Below are 14537 nucleotides of genomic sequence, written 5' to 3'. Positions count from 1 at the left end.
ATATCCATTAATTCATAACTTACATGATTTGTATTTATAAATTTTTTTAAGTGTTTGTTTTTTAAAAATACTATTCTTTTATATATTTTAGGCTATAGAAGATTCCTTGCAGTTAAATCGTGTACAACTAGTGATTGATGGAATGTGTACTGAAAGCCTTCCTTTCTTTGATGGAATGCTTGGTAGGAAAATAATTACTCTTAAAAGTCAATAAATTAATTTAGTAATTTACAAAACTTGATATCTATTCTTTCATTTTTTTGACTCATTAAAGCATAAAAAGCTTCCAACCTCCCTTTTTGTATATTTTATTGTCTCAATATTTCTAAATTGAACTGAATGAAATTTTATTACGAATTCAGTATTATAATAACAGTTATTAACAATGTCTTTTTTTTATTGTACCAATGCTGCATTTTAAGGCATATCCCAATAACACAATAAAACTTATGTGGAGTAATCTATTGTTTTTTCAATGGCTTAATGTATCTTTTTTATATTTATATAAAGCTCAAAATGTAGAGAAAACAAGGGAAAAATTACAGAAAAATTAACTTATTGTTTTTCTTAATTTTCTTCGTGTTTTTTTTTGTTTTTATTTATTATGCTATATATATATATATATATATATATATATATATATATATATATATATATATATATATATATATATATATATATATATATATATATACACATACTGTAAAAAATTTCTGAACATTTATTAGTGATTTTTATTGTGTGCAGTTTAATTATTTTCATTTTTTTGATTTTTTTTTATTATCCTAGAAGTTGTAATTTTTTGAACAATTTATTCATGAACATTTATTTGTTGTTGAATTTTGTAATTAAAATGTGCTTATATATGTTTTTATAGCTATTATTCGAGCCAACGAAACTAGTGATAGTCGTAGGTCATACCAAGGAGTGAAATTTCTTGTTAGTCTTTCTTTAAAGTAAGTTTTAGTTTCTCCTTTTACAATTTCTTAACTGATTGAATGTGTTATTCAATTTAATTCCATGGAATGTAATTTTATATAGGTTTGTGAGTACTGGTGTAGGTGATTTAAATTATTTGCATTTATCTTTAGCTAAACTCTTAGGAGATTTCTGTTTTTGAGGATTCTTTTCGTGTAAATATTATTGGTTAATTTGATAAACCTCTGTTTTAAACCTGTTTTAGTAAAACTGGAAACATGTCTGAAATTTACTGTGTTTGGCATTTCTTTTCACAAAAATAATTGCTTAAATTGTCATTATTTCAAAACAGCATGTTGTATAAAAATTTTACAAATATAGCAATTATAAATTGATGACTTAACTATCAGATACATTAACTGAACTTTAATTTTGACCTCAATATTTTATTAAAAATTTAGGAATTTTTTTAAATAGGTTTTTATCCGAATCATCTGTAAGCATTTTGTTAAAAAGTTAAGAATGCTTATAATTAAGTTTTTATCAGAATCTTCTAAAGTAATTTACTTCAATAATTAATTTATCAGTTAGCTACATTAAATGGTTTTTGTAATAAATAATATTTTATATATAGTTTTAAAGTACATTTAGTTATATAGTGTAAAGTATAGTTTTACATATAGTTTAAAGAAGTCTTGTAGTAAATTGAACATATATCTGCCAATAATATGGTCAGTGTTGTTTCGATGAATTTGTCGATTGTTATTCATAAAAGATCAATTTTTAAATATCTTAAATTGTAGGTTAATAAATGTAATTTTTTTTTATAAATGTTCATCATAAAATTTGTGTTAAGCTTTTCATTTTTTTTTATGTTCTGTATTATGGATGTTAATTTATCTATATTTAAAGACTATGATTTCTATGACTGGGTTTCTTTCATTTATCATAGTAGCTTTTACAAATACAAATGTTAGTTTTAAATATTTTAAAATTTTGGTTACATTTTTAAAATATTATTTTTTCCAGTACTTTTAATTCTGTTTTCTGAGCATTATGATTTGGTTAGTTTTTTCCTTTCATTCATTTTTTCCTTTCATTCATTTTTTCCTTTCATTCATTAAATTACATAACCCTTTTTTGTTGTATTAGCCACTTACGTTGTAACTAACTGCTTCCAGCTGGTAATGATCAGAGAATTAAGAAATTTTCTATTCTCTGTTTAGAGATGAAATATTTTTTGTCTATGCTAATAATTCGAGAGTTAAAATAACTTTTCTTCTATTAATTTTTTTTTCTTTGGGTATAATAAAGCCTTTCATTGAATAGGCTATAGAAAGTTTTTTTTTTTACTGACTTAAATATTTTATTTTTCAGGTGCTCAGTTGCAAAAGATTACCTTTTACAAACGCCAGATAAGTGGCAATGGGCTGTTAATTGGCTTAAGAAGATGATGTCAGAGCATAGCTATTGGACGCCATCCAATGTTTCCGTTTCCAATGAAGATTCAAACACCAAAACATTTCAAAGGACAGTTAGTGCTCAGGTTTGTCAGTTAAATGAATCCTTTATAGATAATGCTGGATGAAAAAAAAAGTTTCTGTCCAATATATTTTAATGGACATAGTAAATTTATAAGTATGAAACAGGTAGATGTGCTGGTGTGCTAATGCAGTATTACTTTTTCCTCTTGCGTTTTTTAAAATTGGCAATTTTATAAATGTATTCATTTCAATATAATAAATCATAACCACTCTTAAGGAAAAACTTTAGTAATGGTAATTATTATAAAACTTGTTTTATAAAAGTATGCTTTAAATATTTATAGTTCTTATATTATTAACAATATAATAAGCAACTTTGTATGACTTATTGTTCTTTTTTAAGTGGAATTAATAATTTTCGTTTGGAATTACAGTAGAGAACCAATTATCCGGGATGCTCAAAAGCATCACTCTCCCGGATGTCTGAATTTCTCGGTTTTCTGAATTTCCCGATTGGCCAAAATGTTTCATTAATCAATGTTTTATCAAACCTAAATTAGAATTAAAAAAAAAAAAAAAAAAAAAAAAATTTTGAAATAAGAAAAAAAAAAATGAAAAGCTCTTCTAAATTAAAAAAAAGGTAGAAAAATAGCATTTTAAAGAATAAAAACAATCAATTACAAGTTTGGACAAGAAAAACAAATTTAAAAAATACAAAATTCACATTTATTATTTGAAGATTAATTAAACTCACCAAATTAACTAAAATAAAACAAAACCAATAATTTAAAAATGCAATATACTTCATACCTAATTGTAAAGAAAAAAGAAAAAGATAAAATAAAAGGAAAACTTATTAATCAAATGAAATAAAAACAACACTTGAAAATTACCAAACAGAAATGATAGTTTGAAAAGGCACTAACATAAATACTTAAACCCCAGAGGGATGATATTGGGCAGGATATTATAATATAAGGCAGAATATTATAAGATCAACTGAATTAAAAAATATCTTAATTATTAAATTTATGAATAAAAAGAACTAATTTATTGAGCATGAAATTTATTGTGAAGGGTGAAAAAAAGACACAGTGGAAATGTAACACTTTTTAAAACAAAGCTGCAATCTGCTTCATAGAATAATCATCTGCTATTAGTAATAAATAATTGTATGCTTAAACTAATAAAGAAACTTCTCCTTTTATTTTTTTTATAAGCGCAGATGATTTTTAATGATAGCATGTGTGATTCCACATCAAGCAAAACCTGCAAATTATATATATATATATATATATATATATATATATATATATATATATATATATATATATATATATATATATATATATATATATATATATATATATATATATATATATATATATATATATATATATATATATATATATATATATATATATGTGTGTGTGTGTGTGTGTGTAAATTATCTATTTTACAATCCTAATGCTTAACTTTGCTTTTTCTCTGTAATTTTTCATTCATCATTTATGATATTTGAAGTATTTATATTCAGTATTTTTTAATTCTTGTATTAATCAAAAGATTAATGATAGTGCAAGATTTTTTTAAATTTATTAATTTAATTTTTTTATTATCTTTGAATACAACATAATTTGAATTATACATAATTATTTTTAAGAATGTTTTAAATTTGCTGCTGAAAAAGTTTGAAAACTACTCAAAATTTTCATGGTTACAACTGGAAACTGAAACCAAAAGTTGGAGTCTCTAGTTATGTTAATATTATTAATAAAAATTTAAAAAAAAACTTTGTTATTTTAAAAAAATTAATGTTAAATATTTTTATTATAAAGGACACTCTTGCTGAAGCTACTGCCCTGCTTGTTGGTCTGGAGTCACCCGATTCAAAAGATATTGTCATGGATGTAGATGAAGATGATAAAGAGATCACTGTTGTAGATAAAGTACCTTCTCATTTTTCAGCAAAAGAATTAAGAAGAGCTTCAAGAATGCAAGGTCTAGATTCTATCGATACATAGACACCTCAAGCCTTAATGGGGATATTGTTGTGCCTTTTTAATAAATGCCAAAGTTAAAACTATTATTGTACAGAAATGAACTTTTTGAAAAAAAAAAATATTTTTGTGTTACGAAATCTCAAGGTGCTGCTTCAATAATAATGTTTTGTTACAAATGTGTTTGTACAGTTAATTATTTTGTACAAGACGTTGAAATAATTCTGTGTATTTTATTGTTAAAAATTGGTATTTGTGTTGCTCAAGAATAATAAGCTTTCAATTTTAATCTTTAAGTACTAATTGTTAAGGAATGCTTGAATTTAAATTGATATTGTAAATAAGTGTAAATAGTTATGTTGAAGTATGAAATTAATTCTAATGTACAGCGTGGAAAAAAAGAGACCATCTTGGATAACATTTGATCTAATGATCAGATCTTCACGATCTAGGACTTAATGGTTCGAGGAGGTGATTTCAAATATGCTAACTAATAAGTGCAGGCAATATTTTAAGTTATGAAATCAGACACAAAAACATACTTTCTCTGAACAAACATACCCTTTTTTATATAAACGGTTTTTTTGAAATTTGATTTCTCAGGAACTATTCTACCGATTTCGCACTAATTTGTATTTTGCCTTGTAAAATTACATAGTTTAAAATGACATAAAAAATTTTATTCTTTACAATTAAAAAATTTTTTAACTATTATTTAATAAAATGATAAAGAACAGTAAATATTTACTTAAATTAATTTTTGCATGGACTTATCATTAGATAAATGAATTTCATCTTTGTGTGCAAAAATTTTTCAGTTCTCCAAAAAGTTCTTCAGATATGGCGAAATACACAAAAAATAAATAAGACTTTTTAATTAATATTAAGGGGTTCAAATTTTGGACCTCTCCCCCGATTGAACTAAGAAGACTACATTTCCCAGATTGCGACAACCCCATATATATTTAGGGAGAAGAAATCCAAATTCTTTTTAAAAAAGGTATGTTTATTCAGAGAAAGTATGTTTTTGTGTCTTCTTTTCTAACTTAAAATATCGTTTGCATTAATTAATTAGCATATTTCAGGTCACCCTCTTTAACCATTAAGATTGAGTCCTAAAACGTGAAGATCTGATCAAAAGTTATTCAGAGTGGTCTGTTTTTCTTTGGCGCATTGTACTTGTAAATTGTGTTTGTTATTCTTAAAGGGCATTAATTGTAAGACTTTGTAACTGTGTTTTATTTTCAGCTTTTTTATTGAACAAATTTCTTTTTTTTTAATATACATTTTTATACTTTTTTAAAGTTTTATTTTTTAGTAAATTGGGCTTCCTATAAATACTTTAGTCAGGAGATTTCTTACTGTATTATTTTTTTTTAAAACTTTGTATGTAAGGAATATCACATACATTTATGTTCTAAAAACAAGAATGGTTTTCTCTTGATTGCTCTTGCTTTTAAATGTTTGTAAGAAATGAAAAAAAAAATGTTTTTTTTGTTGATTTTTACGACTGTTTAGAAAAAGTATGTTTGTAAAAACAATGTCTGGATAGAAAAAAAGTAACAAACTATATGTATTACTGCTTCGTTAAAATCAAAATTTGCATAAATGTTTTGCAAAATGTCTACTAAATAGATGCACGTAAGATAAAAGCATCCACTCTTAATTAGCTTAAAAAGTTTATTCTGTATTTATTCTTTATTTGTAAAATATTCAAACGATTGTTGCTTGTTTATGAAGTATATCATATATTTTTACATGTTTTATTTCCAAAATGAAGCAAATAAGTGCTCTGTAATTGATGAGAAGTCATATAAAGTTGGGGGGGGGGGAAGTACACTTAATTTTGGTGTAAGAAGAAATTTTACGAAAATCTGGAAACTTTATTTCATTAAATATTTTTTTTAAAAAACGATTTACAAAATATTTGGTTTTTTATATATTTAAAGGAGGTTCTAGTTTCCTCTGCACATGTATGAGTGCAACAACCTAGCCAGCACAGTTTCTCAGTTATTAAACAATTCAAACTTTAAGAATGTACTTTTTATTTTAGTTGATAATACAAAAATATTCCCTTAAACTTGTGCCAATTTTATCAACTCTGACTTTTATTCTGTGAAATGATTTTAGATGAGTCTTGTTTAAGTGTAAAAAAAACTTGGATCTGTTTGCAAAATTTAAAAACTAATGAAAATAATCATGCACTGAACTTTAGAAAATCTATTAAACAGTTAATGGGATATACAGTATTTAAAATCTTAGTGGTGTAGTTCCTTATCAAAAATTATAAATTGTGCAAAATGCATTTGTGTTTTAGAGTTTTTAATGGTGAAAATTATTTTTTATATTTTTCTGATGTATTGGATAAAGGTCCATCTATAAGGTCCATAGGATAAATGTCCATTGAATAAGGGATGTAAGAAAGTAAACATCAGTGAAATCAAGAACACCCGTGATGAATACCAGTGAAATATTTAATTATATTTTAAACTATTTAAGGTACTTAATAAAACAAGAAATGGAAACACTAGAAAATCAAAATAATTTTAGAGGCTATCGGTTTCTGTAGTTATTTGTGACTTTAAAATCGACTTTATATTTTGAAATAATATTTATAATTTATGTATTATTTTATTCATTCTTAAAACATGATGGTGAGATATTTCTCTACTTAAACATTGTAGTTTCCATTTCTTTCCGGTTCTTTGATTACCTAGATTATTTTTCCTATTTATACATTTAAGAATATAGTTTCCCAGTACTTTAATATTTTTTATTAATGTTTTGTATGTGGTGCTAATATTTCTAAGTTAAAGTTACTTATATAGATATTTAAATTTGTTGCTATGGTGTATTTATCCATTTTAATCAAAAGAAATAAATGAATTACAATATTTGAATTTAGATTTAAATTTTGTTTTAAAGTTTGTAATGTTTTAATGTACTGTTTTTGGTAAATTTAATGATTTATGGGTATTAAACAAATTTCTGTTTTTTCTGCCATCCTTTTATTATTTTGTCTACAAATGGGTAAAAAAGTATTTGAGTAATATTCTGTTTTGACATTTCCAAGACATGTATTTTTTCCCCTTAAATTATGTTAAAAAAATATTTAGAATGATTTTAGGATACAATAGAGTAGCTGTTTTCTGTAAATTGTAGATTTCTTGAAAATTGTATTAAAGGGATAAAAATTATGGGTGCTTGCTTACTGGAAATACCATTAGTGTTATGACTTTTGAGCTCATTGTGTTAACTTTTATTGTAGAATTAAATTATATACTATGTATTTTTTAATAAAGCAATAGTTTTGTGAATATGTAAATACAAAGTTGAGCCTTTGAGTTTTAAATTTTGCCTCTTTTTTTCGTTTTTGAAATAAAATATTATTTTTGTATTTTTAATTATGTTTATTTGACTGTAAATATATCATCACAAAATGACAATTTTAAAAAGAGCATGCTGTAAAAGTCAGTTTGATAGGGAAACGATATAAAAAAGTACATAAAATTAGCTGTAATCGAAATAAAATTTTGGTTTAGAAGTTACAATAATACCATTATTTGAAAAAAACTTTAAAAACTATGATTTTTCTAAAATTATTTCGCTGGCTTAAATGTTCTATGATTTACCATCACTAAACACAGTCTTGCAATGTCTCGAAGTTCATATCAAAAATTTTGTTTTCAAAAAATGTTCAAAAATTGCTGCATATTCCACTAAAAAAAATTGTGTGCTGGTTTTATTTTTAGTTTATTTTGAAAATGAGTTAAGTATTTCTGACTACTGCGATTTATCTACAGTTTATAATTCATACATGTGTAGTGCGCAAAATAAAAACGGACAAAAAATACAACTTTCTTAAAATTTCATTTTTCAAGAACTATTTAACCGTGTAACAAAATGTTGTATTTTACCAAATAAAATTGTATTCTTTAAAATGATGTAAAAAATTGTATACTTAACAATTCAAACTTTTTTCGACTATTATTAAATAAAATAATAATAAATATTTACTGAAAGTTATTTTTTGTACGGAATTATCTTAGGGTAAACGAATTGTATCATTGTGTGAAATGTTTTTTCGATTCGCTTAAAAAGTTCTCGGGATATGGAGAAATACGAGAAAAGTAAAATTACATTCAGGGGTCCAAATTTTGGATCTCTCCCTCGACCAAAATATTGGGACCATATTTCCCACATGGTAGCTACCCTCTATACTATGGGAGTCAGATATCCGAATCCATCTAATGTATGCTTATTCAACAGAAGTACATTTTGGGTGTGATTTCACAACTTACAATATCGTCTGCCCAAATTAATAAGCATATTTGAGGCCCTTGAACCATTAAGATTGATTCCAAAAAAGTGAAGATCTAAGCATTGGAACAAAAGTTATTCAGGGTGGTCAAGTTTGTTATTTTCCGCACTGGACTTAAAAAATTTTAGTGCCACAATTTCTTATTTGGTGAAATAAAAGTTAAGTTTACCTTTTTTTATTTTTCTAATTTTCATTTTTTGCTAGCCCGACATTTCATTGTACAGATTTATGCTGTAAAAAGAGTTGGGGTAAATGTTTTCTTAGTAAATGAACTTAGTGTTCCACATTTTTTTTGACACATTTCTAATCAAATTTTTTTTTTTTAAAATTTAAAAACAAACATTGATCTTACTTGATTTTACTACTGATATAAATGATGTTAGATACCAGGAGATTAGTGAATTGGATCCTGGTTTCCGATCAAACAACCGGCGTGTAAACGCAGCTATATGCACCTTAAATCTGTCCTGGCTAAAAGTCCTCGTTGGTTGTTGAAGTTTGGAGCATGGGTGCAAGTCTTCCGTCCCCAGGACGGATTTCCGTCTTTCGAAAATGTCCGCTGGCGGAAGTAAGACGGAAACAAGACAGACTCGAAGACGGAAATCGGAATTTTTTTTCTTTTCTGTCCTTTAAAATATTTTTTAGGTCTACGTTATTGGTCTACTTTCTTATGTCCTGTTGTTATTTTATCAAAGGACAGATAAATAAATATTTTTTGTACAGTATTTGAACGTGATGCATTATGGTAAAGATTTCTCAGATAGTTTGCATATGTCGAGGGGGTATTGTGTATGTTAGGTATTTCAGTCTAAAAAATTTTCAGTCTTGGCTTTTTTTCCAACTTGCACCCATGGTTTGGAGAGAGGGCACCAGCTCAGGCGCTGTCCTTGTCGTCTAATGAGGGTCAGAAATACGTGGCATTTACATAGTGGGAGTAGAAATATAGATTCCTAAATATGGGCAGGGTGCCTGTCTAGAGAGAGAGAGAGAGTTGACGAGAAAATCTGCACAAACGGAAAAAAAAGCACGTTAGAAGTGATGATAAAATGCCTGATTAAAAAATCACACACACACACAAAAAAAAAAAAAAAAACGCCTAAAAAAATACACATAAAAAATACAATAAAGCACACATTTAAATGCACTACTCGAGTGTGGTATTAGTACATATTAAATATGATTTTTAAACCCCGTGGAAAGGCGTAGGACCAAAAAACAATAGAAATATTGTTTGAATTTACAATAAAATTGACACAAATAAAGCACGTCGAAAGTAATTCAATACGTTGCGAGTCGATATAATACCGTATTTAAATGATCGGGATTTTAATAAACACGTGAAAATTAGACAATAACCTCCAAAAACGCGATTGAAAAGTTACTTGGATTAACTATGAAAGGGGGCGCAAGTAAAGAGCTTCAAAAGAGATTACTAAAATTCTAAATTCACGCATAATTTTATCGTATCAAAAATATTGGAATTTTTAAAAGATTGGAAATTTGCTCCGATCACCACCGAAAAAAAAGCTATCTGAAAACTTCATCCATTTAGATTTAATGCGCAAAAAATTTAAGTGAGCAATTCAAAATATCCTTTTTTTTTAAATTTCACACAAAAAAAGTTTTTTATTATTATGTTCAATGCTACCGCGTATCGAAGGTTGTGTACCTCTAATATTTAATGTATTATTTTCGGATCGGGAGCCGTTAAACCTCATGGGCCCCTCGCATCACGGGGGTGTTATTTACGTCACTGTTTGTGAGGTAACTTATTTAAATTCTTAATTTACATACTTTTAAAGCACAACTGAAAACATAAGCATATGAAAGATAAATGTTTCGGTAAATCATATTGTCTGCAATTGTAGATTTACTTTCAAACCTAGTTCAAACAGTTACTACAGTGGTTTGGTTACAAGGTGCGAAGTTCTCGTATATGCTATTTTATTTATAATTTCAATTCAATTTAAAATTATTTTATTCAACTCCTGTTTACATAAAAGTTAAATAGAAATAATTTTATATTCATAAGAATATCATAGATAAGAATATCATAACGTGATTACTTCAGAATTTTTAAGTGCATACTGCAAAATATTAAATTAGGAATAGCTGAATTTGAAATCCAATTGTTGCTGCAATACAGGGTGTCCCAGGATTATTATGACAAACTCTAAGGGGAGAAAGAGGACATCACAAGTACTCAGATTTGCATAGCAACACATGATCGAAAACAGGGATGGACAGGGATACGTTGGAGGGCGGTGGATATGTATGTATTTATATCAGTATGTAAATATATGAGTGATTCTTTGGAAACATGACAATTCGGAGCAAAAAATTTCTTCAAATTTAAAATCTTCAAAATAATCTAATTTTTTTTGTGTATTTCTTTAGTTACATTTATTAATATCTTACAGACTGCAGTGTAGTTTATTAACATTTGCTGAAAAAAAAAACTAAATAGAAATTTACTAAATATTGAATGCCAGGAAAATGACATATTAGCTTAAAAGTTTAAAAAACTGTCATTTTAAGCTAAAAGTAAGTAACTCAACTCAAGCCTTTGCGTTAGATGGACCATGAATTGCTTAAATTAATTCTTTTATCTACTGTAGAAAGAATCAAAAATGTTTTTGTTGTTGATGTGTACAGAATAAAATATTGCGCAAAATAATTAATCATTAAATAAATAACTAACTTCAATTACATACATAACTTTAATTACATTAATGATTACAATCTTACATAAACTAGGTATTAGGTTAATATTTGCTTTCCCTCTTTACATTATACTGTTTAAAAAAATTTCTCGTAATTGTGTCAATGTCGTGGCATTCATAAGTTAGGAAAATGACAGCCAGGATAATGACAATTTACCATTTTACAGCACTTAACTTTAATACTTCGGCCAAAGACGTTTACTTTCCGCAGAAAACAACAGGATTTCTTGAAGTAACTCAGGTAAATCTATATAGTTTATGTTATTAATGATTTCAAGAAGACAGGAAAATGACATCATAAAACCCATCTCACCTTGTAAAATTCTTAAAAATAGATTTTGACTAAGAAAGTTGGTTCTTTATTCCTGAAATAAGACATGTTCTGATAGGATGGTATTCTAATCAATCTCTTAACCTAAGACACAGATTGCTGGCACTATCTATTTTGATTATAAATTACTAATAAAAAGTGGCCAGGAAATGATTGATTTTCATGTGACAAACAAATTATTAATAGAAAAAATTATTTTAAACAACGTTTTTGGAAATAATACCCTCTGCATATATTCTAGAAATGCTTACAACGGTTGAGATTAAAAAAATAGATATTGAAAAATTTATGGGAAGTTTTGAAGCTAGGTATTATTGGAAATATTGTTTGTGACATACCAGGAAAATTACATTTTGAAATTCAATTAAATTTTTTAAATATACTAAACAGTCAATGCTAGTGCAAAATCATTTTAAAATGCTAACAACTATGCTATTTATAAATTTTTTTTTTAAAAAAAAGCTATTTTAGTAGTATAGTATTAGATATTGGAGCAAAAGACTGTCAACAGTCTCATTTCATGATATAAAATAAATTGGAAAATTTAATTTTTAATTACTCTTGTAGTTATACTACTTTCAAATTATTTTGAGTTATTCAGTTTTCGAAACAAATTAAATACAAATCATAAACTGAAAGTTTAACGATAGAAGCGTAATAACTTTCATAATATTTTAAAGTATTGCGAAACACTAATCGAATTTTTTTTTTCAAATGGACTAATAAATTGACCTTATTAAAGAGCATAAGAGTCAGTAAAATCCTTACTAAACCTTTCTAAAATCTTTACTAGTACAAAGGAATAAAAAACATTTATATTGCAGTTTTCGTATTCTGAAATTTTTTTTTGTTGTTGCAGGTTTTCTGAAAAATTAAGACTGTGCCGCTTTCAACAGTTAAAATGCGCCTCATTTCTAGACTGGTTTCATATAAAAGATGTTACTTTTAATAGGAATTTAAATGGAGCATTTTAAAGTCATATGTATTATACTATTCGTCTTTAAGTGAAAAACGAGCGAATCAATAAAAGTTGTCTCTGTAAAACAGTTTCTGTGCAAGAACAGTGCTTTTGTAGGAAAGCTAACATTTCTACTTATCTTTTTGCTTCCGTCAAAATACATAATGCCATATATTTATATGCATTATTTTAAAAATGCTTTTTAAAAACACATTTATTAAAAGTTATTCGTCTTTAAGTGAAAAACGAGCGAATTAATGAAAGTTGTCTCTGTGAAACAGTTTCTCTGCAAGGATGGTGCTTTTGTAGGAAAGCTAACATTTCTACTTATCTTTTCGTTTTTGCCAAAATATATAATGCCATATATTTATAAAAATATTTGTAAGCATTATTTAAAATGCATTTTAAAAATATATTAATTAAATGCAATTCGGCTTCAAGTGGAATACGAGCGAATTAATAAAAGTTGTCTCTGTAAAACAAGTTTTCTACTTATCTTTTTGTTTTCGTCAAAATATATAATGCCATATATTTATAAGGATATTTATATGAATTATTTTAAAAATGCTTTTTAAAAACACATTTATTAAATACTATTAATCTTCAAGTGAAAAACGAGCGAATTAATGAAACTTATCTCTGTAAAACAGTTTCTGTGCGAGAACAGTGCTTCTGTAGGAAATCTAACATTTCTACTTATCTTTTTGCTTTCGTCAAAATATATAACGCCATATATTTATAAAGATATTTATATGCATTATTTTAAAAATGCTTTTTAAAAACCCATTTATTATATACTATTCGTCTTTAAGTGATAAACGAGCGAATTAATGAAAGTTGTCTCTGTAAAACAGTTTCTCTGCAAGGATGGTGCTTTTGTAGGAAAGCTAACATTTCTACTTATCTTTTCGTTTTTGTCAAAATATATAATGCCATATATTTATAAAAATATTTATAAGCATTATTTAAAATGCATTTTAAAAATATATTAATTAAATACAATTCAGCTTCAAGTGTAATACGAGCGAATTAGTAAAAGTTGTCTCTGTAAAACAGCTTTTCTGCAGGACAAAGTTTTTGTAAGAAAACTATCATGTTTACTTGTCCATTTGTTTTTCTTAATGGAAACATTTGTTGTTGAATTATATGATGACAGAAATAATCAATGAAAGTATTTTTATGCATATTCTCAATTAAAAGCAATTGATAATATAAATTTATACATTTATGAAATCATTGAATAACGTTTAATAAACATTAAATTCTTGTGTTTAAAAACGTGAATGAATACCATGAATAATTTGAGTATGTTGTACTTTTTGCAATCAGGTATTAAAAAGGAGTTTTTTTTCAAACACATTTTCACTTATTTTACTTGTAGTTTTTAAATGCATTTAAAAGGTTATTTGTTATGGCAACTTTTCGCTTTAAAGATAGCTATTGTTTTCCAGCAAATTTAAGAATGTTTCAAAAAGTTTTGACAGAGACTATCTTTAATTAGGAAAACCTAATGAAAGTTTTGAATTTATCGTTTAAGTTAAATCGAATGCTTAGTTAAAGAAAAACAATAAACATTTAACGCTAAAAATTTTTAATCTCCCTGACAGCCAATTAAAAAAAACTTAGTATTCGTGTTTCACGCGTGTCACAGAAGTTGCAATTTTTAAAAATTTTTTTTAGGTGCATTTTTTATTTTTTTATTTTTTGTGTTTGATTATGATTTCTAAAGCATAGAAGAGAAGGCACTTAAATTTTATGATAAAAAAAGTTCTGGAAAAATTACCGTACTGTATGGTAATAAT

General features: G+C 26.1%; 1 protein-coding gene across 1 annotated transcript in view; it reads left to right on the top strand.

Moving 5' to 3' along the window:
- The window catches only part of LOC107451201 (ubiquitin carboxyl-terminal hydrolase 24), a 71034-nt gene extending 63228 nt beyond the window's left edge, over positions 1 to 7806 (top strand). The window contains exons 56-59 of the mRNA XM_087165801.1: positions 92 to 182; positions 878 to 956; positions 2296 to 2464; positions 4241 to 7806. Coding sequence (XP_087021927.1) covers positions 92 to 182; positions 878 to 956; positions 2296 to 2464; positions 4241 to 4426 — 525 coding nt within the window. The 3' untranslated portion in view covers positions 4427 to 7806. The remainder of the gene's footprint in view (positions 1 to 91; positions 183 to 877; positions 957 to 2295; positions 2465 to 4240) is intronic.
- Positions 7807 to 14537: the final 6731 nt, after the last annotated feature.

This window comes from Parasteatoda tepidariorum, chromosome 6 (assembly GCF_982258835.1).
Source record: "Parasteatoda tepidariorum strain Cologne lab strain chromosome 6, Ptep-v5.0, whole genome shotgun sequence".
NCBI lineage: Eukaryota > Metazoa > Arthropoda > Arachnida > Araneae > Theridiidae > Parasteatoda > Parasteatoda tepidariorum.
The sequence above is the reverse complement of the archived record's forward strand: the minus strand, read 5'-3'. Positions and strand labels throughout refer to the sequence as shown.